The 11,059-nt window shown below is 31.7% G+C and overlaps 1 protein-coding gene across 1 annotated transcript; it reads left to right on the top strand.

Moving 5' to 3' along the window:
- Nucleotides 1–3,104: 3,104 nt before the first annotated feature.
- LOC145162345 (lysM domain receptor-like kinase 3) lies at nt 3,105–6,105 on the top strand. The gene is made up of 9 exons (XM_079081519.1): nt 3,105–3,868; nt 3,940–4,286; nt 4,361–4,450; nt 4,535–4,640; nt 4,723–4,874; nt 4,963–5,060; nt 5,458–5,596; nt 5,699–5,800; nt 5,904–6,105. Exons 1-9 carry the CDS (start codon nt 3,187–3,189, stop codon nt 6,066–6,068), a joined length of 1,881 nt encoding a protein of 626 aa, XP_078937645.1. The 5' UTR covers nt 3,105–3,186; the 3' UTR covers nt 6,069–6,105.
- Nucleotides 6,106–11,059: the final 4,954 nt, after the last annotated feature.

Raw genomic sequence — 11,059 nt, 5'->3', positions numbered from 1 at the left:
GACCCATATGCTTCGGTATATTCTTGTCGGTAATTGTTTGTGACGGATTTTCGATGGCTACGACATTTTTAGGGACGGATTTTTCCGTTGGTAACTAGTAACAGACGGAAATATTTTTTGCAACGGATTACACACAAAATAACTCATTAACGGATTACCGACGGAGTCTCGGAATAACTCACTAACGGATTACCGACAGATTTTCTGTGACAGATTAGCGACGGATTTTGGCATTATAAAAAAAAATTTATAAATTCATGAAAAAATTAAAATAATTATATATTCAACACAAAATCTTAAAACATACATAAAATCTATATTTTAAATTAACAAATATAAAAGTAAAAAAGTTTTAATATTCGACATACATTAAATCCATAAATTTCAATCTATATTCGACATTTAATGCATGATACTGAAAAATAGTAGCAATCTACTTATTAAGAAGGCGACAAAGTAGATAATTCTCAAGAGTTCAAGAGCATATCCTTCTTGATTAACTCGTGGATTCTACACTGAGAGTTAGCTAGTTATTAGCTCGAGATATATTTATATATTGTCAAATACCATAAATGTCCTCCAATATTGACAATAAAGAGAACTAAAAAGGTAAAAATGAATGATATTAATGAGTAGTAATTATGATAATGCATAAGAATATGTGATTTTAAGTACAATATTCTTCCATTTGAAGTTTGAATAAAAAAGAATTAATCATGGAAATAATAATCGTGCTTTTCTTAAATTATTCATTATAGTTACATACTTTAAACTCTAATTATAATAGGAAACCGTTTTCGATTTTTCACAATTATACTAAGTTTTTACTCATAATAGTAGCCTATTTTTTTGAAAAAGAATAGTAGCCTATTTTTAATAGTAATAGCAATGTACTTTGTCATAATCACAAATAAAATGAAAGTAGATTGCTACTATAAATGAACTTTAATGTATGATGCCATAATCAGGAACTTTGGTAAAATACATTGCTATTTCTCACAATTAACCCTAAAAAATGTCTAATTATTTCAATATTAAAAAACAGCCCCTTATCATCTCAAGAAATCTCAGGTATAAAGCTCCCCTAGAATTGAGTCACCTACAACATTTAGCAAATGTGCACTAACATTTTTTGGCATCCTTTTGTGAGTAAAGTAGTTTCACAATTGACCCATTGTGAAATAAGGTGTTGTTTTGTTGACAAAATGTTTTTGAAGAAATTGAAATTGGAATTGGAAAAAAAATCTATCAGGAATTTGAATCCAATTCCATATCCTGTTTGGTTGGCATGAAATGGAATTAGAATTAATTCCATATTCTGTTTGATCCGCAAGAAATAGAATTAAAATCATGTAAAATGAAAGAATTACCCTTTTTGTCCGTTTTGCATAATTTTACATTGTTTTCTAACTTATTTGTAAAGATACATTATATAAATTATAAAAATAGTAAAATTTCGACAGTGGTAGTGGTAGCGACGGTGGTAGTGGCGTTGGGTGATGGTAATGGTGGTGGTGGTGGTGACGACGACGGTAGTAGTGGTGGAGATGGTGGCAATAGTGGTTGCTGCAGTATTGGAGGTGGTGGCGACGGTGGTAGTGGTAGTGGTGGTGGTGTCGGTGGAAGTGATAGTGGTGGCGGTGGAGGTGGAGGTGGTGGCGGCGACAGTGATGGTAATGGTGGTGGGTGGTGGGTGATGGTAGTGGTGGCGGCGGCGGTGGTAGTGGGTGATGGTAATTATGGCGACAATGGTTGTTGGTAACGAGTGATGGTAGTGGTGGTGGTGGCGGCGACGACGATGACTGTTGGTGGAGGGTGATAAGTAAAAAATGTATTTTTGTAATTTGTTACTTTCCTTGATGAAAATGAAAATTTTCCATCAAATGTTGGAATGAATCCACTTTCCTCCGTATGAGGATGATAAGTAAAAAATGTATTTTTGTAATCTGTTACTTTCCTTGATGAAAATGAAAGTTTTCCATCAAATGTTGGAATGAATTCCACTTTCCTCCCTACAATGGAAAGTTTATTTCATTTAGAAATTTCTTTCTCCACTTCTTAGTCCAACCAAACGCATGAATTCGAGGGAATTGGAATCATTTTCTTTGAATTTTATTCTTTTTCTGCCAACCAAACGCGTGCTAAGTATTCAAAAAGTTAAAAATAAGCGTTCAAAAGGTTAAAAAATATTAATTAATATCATCAAACTTCCAATAGATGCTCTTAGACCTTGAAGTCTCTTCTTTAATTCTTGTGTACTATCAAATAACGTTTAATTTTATGTAAGAGTTTTGTTCCATCGAAAATCATTATTACAAAAACCAAAAACAACAATTTCTGGAAGTCAAACATTAAAATTTCATAATATAAAGTAATATAATATCGTCTAGACACACCGTAAAAGTCCCATAAAAAAACGAGTCGTGTACTTTTAAATGAATGTAGTAAAATGAATTTTGGTATACAAAGTTTGTAAGCATTGTTAAGTAAACCATAACTGATAGTAACCTCGCCGGCCAAACTTTAGCATATTCCCCTTGTCCAAACCTCCATTTTAATTGACCTTATTCCTTATTTATTTTATCATCTATCCTACCCACTTTAATTAACCAAATGCATCAAAAATCTTTTAAAACTGCATCTCTTTGTTATTTAAAACCGTGTTCAAGATAACCTATAGGTCCTCACTTTAAATTTGAGCATATGATAGTTATTGTACACTTCAACTAGATCTATCTATAATATTTTGTAGCATCCACTAGAAATTGTCTCATCTGTTTCCATATATATTAGAATATAAGAATCCATATTTTCTTACCAATCTTAACTAAGATTGAACAAAAAACAACTAAAATTTCTCGTTGGAATCTCCACCTATGAAGATTAAAGCAAAGCGCAGCTACTTGCCTCTAAATGTCACACCATAAACAGACAACCGCGACAAAAATTCCCAAAATATCATACAATCCGCCCCCAATCATCTCAAAATCCACACACCCTTAAATTGTAAACATCGAAAGTGGATTTAACCAATATTTTGTTAGAAACAAACCAACTTTGTATAATACAAAAATCAAAAGAATAAAAACACAAAAGATCTCTACTTTCATTAACCAACAAACACATAGTGACACAAAAAGATCAAATAACCTTCAAATTCTCATCCTTGCAGAGTGGCCACAATCTATGGCTTCTCAAAATTCCATTTTTCTTCTCGTTATCTTATGCACCCACATGTTGATGATCCTCACACATTCTCAAAATCCCCCAAACGAAATCCCATTCACATGCATTCCACAATCAACACCATGCAAATCCATACTTTATCAACACAATCAACTCACAGAAAGCAACATCTCTTCGTTATATTCAGTGGACATTTCACAAATTCAAAACATCACCCATGGAGACCAACAACACCACCTTGTAACAGTTCCATGTTCTTGCAAAAACATAAACAATACGGTTGCATACTTTTATGATACGGTTTATTCGGTGAAACTAGGCGAGATATTATCAGATGTTTCTGATGAATTTTACAGTGGGCAAGCTTGGGATCAAGGGACAAAATTTAAAGCTAACACAAATGCCACTATGCATATATTGTGTGGGTGTACAGAAACCGATTCTCAAATTATGGTCACGTATACGGTTGAGGAAAAGGATACACTTTCTGATATTGCTAACTTGTTATCTGCTGAAGTGGATGAGATTGAAAATGTGAATAAAGTTTTGCTTCAGAAACCAGGGTTTATAAAAGTCGGTTGGGTGTTGTTTGTTCCGATGTACAAGAATGGAGTTCCACCACCACCACCACCGCCACCATCACCACCATCACCACCACCATCATCATCATCATCGAAGAAAAGTAAGTTATTATTACCATATTATGTTTGTTTAACTATAATATATAATTATATTAACTTATTGTAACATCAGGGAAGGATTTCAAGTGGGCGATTGTATTTGGTGTACTGTTGACAGTTATTGGGATTTTATTGTGTTTGTCGATTTTAATGTTTATGAAGAGGAGAAAGAATCAAGAAAATGATAAGGAAAACCCGAAGGCTGTTTCAAAAACCATGAGTTTTCATAAATCAATGACTTCAGGGCAAATTCGGTATTTGAGTAAAGAAAATATGGAAGGTATCACGGGTTTTGATACAGAAAGACCGTTGGTTTATGATCTTGATGAGATTGCTGAGGCTACAAATAATTTTGATGATTCTAGGAAGATTGGGGAGGGTGGATATGGGAGTGTATATTTCGGTATATTAGGAGGAAAGGTACAATTACAAAAAGTTTTATTTTTAGATAATTTAATGTTCAAGTTAATGATTAATTAGTTTCATGGTCTTAGGAAGTAGCGGTTAAGAAAATGAGATCGAATAAGTCGAAAGAGTTTCTTGCAGAACTTAAAGTGTTGTGTAAGATTCATCATATCAATGTGGTGAGTAAGTCATATTAATCTTTTTTGTAACTTTATATTTAAAGGATTAAAATTTTCTTGTTGATTAATTTGGAATAATTACAGGTGGAGCTATTGGGATTTGCTAGTGGAGATGACCATTTGTACTTGGTATATGAGTTTGTTTCAAATGGGTCGTTAAGCGAGCATCTTCATGACCCTTTACTCAAAGGTACGAACTTTCTTGAATATCAAGTTTAATTTTCAAGATTCTTAGTGAAGGTCAAAATAACAAAAAGTGGATTAATAATTAGATCACCAGCCATTGTCTTGGACTGCAAGAGCACAGATTGCATTGGATGCTGCAAAGGGTATTGAGTATATTCATGATCATACAAAGGAAAGATATGTACACCGTGATATAAAGACAACTAACATCCTACTTGATAACGGATTACGAGCAAAGGTTAACTACTAAAATCTATAAAAACAAAATAGTTTTATGTCAAAACAACATTACTTATCTTATTTTTTCTTGAAATAATGTCCAAAAGGTTGCAGATTTTGGTTTGGCAAAACTTGTTGGACGAACAAATGATGATGACTTTATAGCCACTCGCCTTGTTGGAACCCCGGGATATCTTCCTCCAGAGTAAGTAGTTGTTCTTTTTCGTTCCAATTAAGTCATGTATGTGTCAAATGGCTGAATGAGTAATGATGTCTGTTTGGATAAAGGGTTGTTTGTCTCTTTTCTATATTGAATAAACCGTTTGAATGAGACTAAATAACCTATTTAATTTTACCCATACTCATCGACAAACAATTTTCTCGGTATGCATCAATTTTGACGTGGGACGAGTTGGGAGGAAAAAGAAAAGAAGGACAAATAGGTAAAAGATTGGACTCTTAAACATCAAGTTAGGGTTTTTTTTTTACTAAGCTCATTAAGTCATTCTGTTTGGATTAAGTAAAAAAGAAACAACATGTGTAGCTGTTCAGATTAAGTGTTTAACCATTAAGTAGATATAATCCCCAAAGTATTGCAACAGGTCTGTGAAAGAATTGCATGTAACAACAAAAACCGATGTTTTTGCATTTGGAGTGGTTTTAGCAGAGCTTATAACGGGAAAGCGTGCACTTATGCGTGACAACCGAGAGCCCAATAAGATGAAATCACTCATAACAGTTGTAAGTTTTTATATAGAAAGTACTCAATATATTATTAACCAATGGTATAGGAGTGATTCATGTAACTAAAGTTTTATCAATGTATGTGATGACATTTGCCAGATAACTAAAGTATTTGAAGAAGAAGAAGATCCAGAAGGTGCACTGGTATCCATTAGAGATGGTAGCCTTAGGGACAGTTACCCCATGGATGATTTATATAAGGTCAGTACCATTTTACTTATGCTCCAGTCATATAATATCGGATGACTGGAAAATGAAGTGCAATGAAAGAAGAAAGAATGCTAAGTTTTTGGAAATGATGCAGATGGCTGAAGTTTCGTATTGGTGTCTAAGTGAAGATCCGATGAACAGACCAGAGGTACGAGAGGTAGTGGAATCATTAGCTCGAATAGTTATGTCCTCAGTTGAATGGGAAGCATCATTGGGAGGAAGTAGCCAGGTTTTTAGTGGTGTATTTGATGGCCGATGATGATATGGGAATCAGTTTATAATTATAGTTACAAATCTTACACATGTGAAGGACATCGTTAAGAACTGAACTGATACAGATTATGATTCTTGGTTAAGTGCATGTGTGAGCAGGTTTCTTTGTGTAATGAAATTTGAAACGGTTTTCATATTGGCATATCTTACACTAATTAACATCGTAATATGTGGTTAATCATGACAATCTTAATTCATTGTGTTTAGTATTTTTCAAATCAAAATAATTGACTTTTGAAACGTCATTGTAACAAATTGAAGTTTAAGACTGATTAATGTCAGAGATAGTCCTAATTGTGAGCATACCACATCGAGATGCAAAATTGCAGTTTTTAATTTGAGTTCGTGGGTTAGGAGTATATATAGACTTTGGTAAGGTTGTGTGGTTGTGTATTTCAATTCATACAGGAAATCATAAGTATAGATCTTTCTCCCTGTATCAGTTCTATTTGACATTAGCTTTTCATATATACATATTTTTTTTTTCAATGTTATTGCTTCCATGATAGTGATATCGCAATAATTATACATATATTTCGAGCGATATTTATGTATTTTTAGCTATATTTTGGTATGATTTAAGATAAAAGGTGCTTATAAAGTTTGAAATTCCATTTTACAGCTAAAAATCATTTCTGAAGAAAAAGGAGAAGAAAATGTGCAAAAATCCGCAAAAAGAAGTGAAAGAAATTACACGAAGAAAAACGAGATCAAAAAGTCAAAGAATTCAAAAATAGCCGCGTTGGAAAGAAGAGAAAACAAAATAAAAATCTAAAAAAAAGAATTTAAATTAATTAATGAGGTTTAATTAAAATAAATTATTGGGAATTAATTATTTAATTTCTAAATAATTTATATTAATTAATTTAATTTAATTTAATTTAATTTGCAAAAGAAAAAAAAAAGAAAAAAAAAATTAAAAGAAACAAAACTCGGAATGAGCCCAAATTCGGAGCCCAAAACCTGGAGCCCAAACCCGGAGCCCAAGTCTCGATTCGCGACCCTGACCCAGATCCGGAAAAGGCGAGACCCGAAGTCCGAAAGATCCTACCCACGTCCGCATACACTCACAGCCATATCCGATTATTCTGATCCGGTACCCGGCTCCGATCCGGGTTAGGATCCGCGCTTTTTATCGCTCATGACGTCATTCGTGACGTCATTCACGCGATCCATGAACAGACTTCGATCCAGGCTCCGACCCGACTCCGATTCGTTTCCTCTCACATAAAGTCCGCGTGTCGACCCGTTCCGACCCGGTTTCCGACCCAGAATTCGATCCGGTACTGTTCAATAGCTAAACGACGTCGTTTTATGCTCCAGATTTGCCAATTCCGATTCCATTCCATTTTTAACCATTTTTTCTCCACTTTTTCCTATTTTAAACCCATTCCTTTCCAACCAATACTCAATAATTCACCACCTTTAAACTTTCCAACCTTTTATTCCCATCTTTTTAATTCTTTTCAATTATTTTTCATTAGATCCAATCTCAATTTATTTCTTTTTGGTATTTAATTCTCCCAATTTTTACTATAAATATCACCATTTTTCACCAAAAAAAAAGGGAGAAAAGAAAAGGAGAAGACATTGGAATTATGCACTTTGATACACAAATTTCTTCCAACCTTTGAACCACATTTCTACAATTGGGGATTTAAGAGTCAAAGATCTAAGGAATTGAAGATTGCAGTGGCATTAGGGACTACATCGGGTTTGTTTTATCGAAATGTTTAACATTCTCAATATGTTTTCAATGTATGTTGTAACTTTAATTATGGGCTAAATTCCCTTTGCTTTCACTTGGATAATGAAACCTTGAAAATATGATTTGATTTATATTATTCGGATATTAATTGTTATTTATTTTATCATGCATATTTGATCATTTATTTTTATACGTTGAATTTTTGTAATTAATTTTCCTATAACTAAGTTAATATTTTTAAAGGATCAATTTAAATATATTATCTTGAATCATAAATTTTTCATGACCATTGATATTTATGACTAGTGATGGACAAAATCCTAGGATTAGGCAAAATAAAATACTAAAAATTTAACATGTATATTTTGTATCGTATGACCAACTTATGATTCCTATTAATTTTACTACCACTAAAATTAATAGTTTGATCAAATGTTTGCATGATACGAATTAATTATTGTTAATAAAATTGTTAATTGCATGACAATTGTTTTTAATTATTTTTATTATCAAAACGGTAAAAAATTAGATCATGATTTTTAACCAATTTTAGAAATCGGTAAATAACTAATAATATCCATTGCACTTAATATAAATCATTCATTACTAAAAGGTGGAATTAAATCTAAGTGAAAGCATCCTTATCATTCTTGATTCTTAAAAACCAATTCTTGTTCTATATTTATTTTTACACTTTAATCGTTAAAATTCTCATTATTTGTCTTGTTACTAAAAATTCCCCCAAGTTACTTATCTTTTAAGTTAATTAGCGACAAATAATCTAAACGTAAATCATACTCGTTTCCCCAAGTGTTCGACATCCGTTCTTACCATTGCTATATTACAACTCAATTAGGTACACTTGCCTAAGTCGTGTAGTAAATTCTAGCATCGGTAATTTCAACCCTATAAATTTAAGACTAGAGTGAATTTAACACATCAAGTTTTTGAAAATTTTATATTTTTTTTTTCTTAAATTTAAAAAAAAAATTTAAATTTTTAGTAAGTAACCTTTAGTATTTTAAACAAATTTCGTCCTTTTTTTTTATTAATTTGTTTTTAATATATTATTTTTTCTTAAATTTAAAAAAAATATAAAAATTAAAAAAAAAAATTATATTTTTTTTTTTATCTTTTAATTCGCGTACAATACAAAATTAAAAGATTTTTTTTACTACCACTAAAAAAAATTTTAATTCGCGTAAGTAGTAAAAAAAATTTGATCATCCTTATCATTACAAAATCATTCATTAATAGTTTGATCAAATGTTTGCATTATACGAATTAATTATTGTGTAGTAAATTTAAGACTAGAGTGAATTTAACACATCAAGTTTTTGGCGCCGTTGCCGGGGAATTTCTAGTAACAAGACAATAATGAGAATTTTAACGATTAAAGTGTAAAAATAAATATAGAACAAGAATTGGTTTTTAAGAATCAAGAATGATAAGGATGCTTTCACTTAGATTTAATTCCACCTTTTAGTAATGAATGATTTATATTAAGTGCAATGGATATTATTAGTTATTTACCGATTTCTAAAATTGGTTAAAAATCATGATCTAATTTTTTACCGTTTTGATAATAAAAATAATTAAAAACAATTGTCATGCAATTAACAATTTTATTAACAATAATTAATTCGTATCATGCAAACATTTGATCAAACTATTAATTTTAGTGGTAGTAAAATTAATAGGAATCGTAAGTTGGTCATACGATACAAAATATACATATTAAATTTTTAGTATTTTATTTTGCCTAATCCTAGGATTTTGTCCATCACTAGTCATAAATATCAATGGTCATGAAAAATTTATGATTCAAGATAATATATTTAAATTGATCCTTTAAAAATATTAACTTAGTTATAGGAAAATTAATTACAAAAATTCAACGTATAAAAATAAATGATCAAATATGCAATCATAAAATAAATAACAATTAATATCTGAATAATATAAATCAAATCATATTTTCAAGGTTTCATTATCCAAGTGAAAGCAAAGGGAATTTAGCCCATAATTAAAGTTACAACATACATTGAAAACATATTGAGAATGTTAAACATTTCGATAAAACAAACCCGATGTAGTCCCTAATGCCACTGCAATCTTCAATTCCTTAGATCTTTGACTCTTAAATCCCCAATTGTAGAAATGTGGTTCAAAGGTTGGAAGAAATTTGTGTATCAAAGTGCATAATTCCAATGTCTTCTCCTTTTCTTTTCTCCCTTTTTTTTTGGTGAAAAATGGTGGTATTTATAGTAAAAATTGGGAGAATTAAATACCAAAAAGAAATAAATTGAGATTGGATCTAATGAAAAAGAATTCAAAAGAATTAAAAAGATGGGAATAAAAGGTTGGAAAGTTTAAAGGTGATGAATTATTGAGTATTGGTTGGAAAGGAATGGGTTTAAAATAGGAAAAAGTGGAGAAAAATGGATAAAAATGGAATGGAATCGGAATTGGCAAATCTGGAGCATAAAACGACGTCGTTTAGCTATTGAACAGTACCGGATCGAATTCTGGGTCGGAAACCGGGTCGGAACGGGTCGACACGCGGACTTTATGTGAGAGGAAACGAATCGGACTCGGGTCGGAGCCTGGATCGAAGTCTGTTCATGGATCGCGTGAATGACGTCACGAATGACGTCATGAGCGATAAAAAGCGCGGATCCTAACCCGGATCGGAGCCGGGTACCGGATCAGAATAATCGGATATGGCTGTGAGTGTATGTGGACGTGGGTAGGATCTTTCGGACTTCGGGTCTCGCCTTTTCCGGATCTGGGTCAGGGTCGCGAATCGAGACTTGGGCTCCGGGTTTGGGCTCCAGGTTTTGGGCTCCGAATTTGGGCTCATTCCGAGTTTTGTTTCTTTTAATTTTTTTTTTCTTTTTTTTTTCTTTTGCAAATTAAATTAAATTAAATTAATTTAATTAATATAAATTATTTAGAAATTAAATAATTAATTCCCAATAATTTATTTTAATTAAACCTCATTAATTAATTTAAATTCTTTTTTTTAGATTTTTATTTTGTTTTCTCGTCTTTCCAACGCGGCTATTTTTGAATTTTTTGACTTTTTGATCTCGTTTTTCTTCGTGTAATTTCTTTCATTTCTTTTTACGGATTTTTGCACATTTTCTTCTCCTTTTTCTTCAGAAATGATTTTTAGCTGTAAAATGGAATTTCAAACTTTATAAGTACCTTTTATCTTAAATCATACCAAAATATAGCTAAAAATGCATAAATATCGCTCGAAATAT

Source organism: Lactuca virosa, chromosome 3, assembly GCF_052849685.1.
Source record: "Lactuca virosa cultivar CGN04683 chromosome 3, Lactuca_virosa_CGN04683_v6, whole genome shotgun sequence".
NCBI classification, from domain to species: Eukaryota; Viridiplantae; Streptophyta; class Magnoliopsida; order Asterales; family Asteraceae; genus Lactuca; species Lactuca virosa.
The sequence above is the reverse complement of the archived record's forward strand: the minus strand, read 5'-3'. Positions and strand labels throughout refer to the sequence as shown.

Excerpts from the sequence above, each read along its gene's own strand:
- LOC145162345 (XM_079081519.1), top strand. The coding sequence starts at position 3,187 with ATGGCTTCTCAAAATTCCATTTTTCTTCTCGTTATCTTATGCACCCAC. Across the intron at positions 3,869-3,939 it reads ATCATCATCATCGAAGAAAA|GGAAGGATTTCAAGTGGGCG; the intron begins GTAAGTTATTAT and ends TTGTAACATCAG. Across the intron at positions 4,451-4,534 it reads AGATTCATCATATCAATGTG|GTGGAGCTATTGGGATTTGC; the intron begins GTGAGTAAGTCA and ends GAATAATTACAG.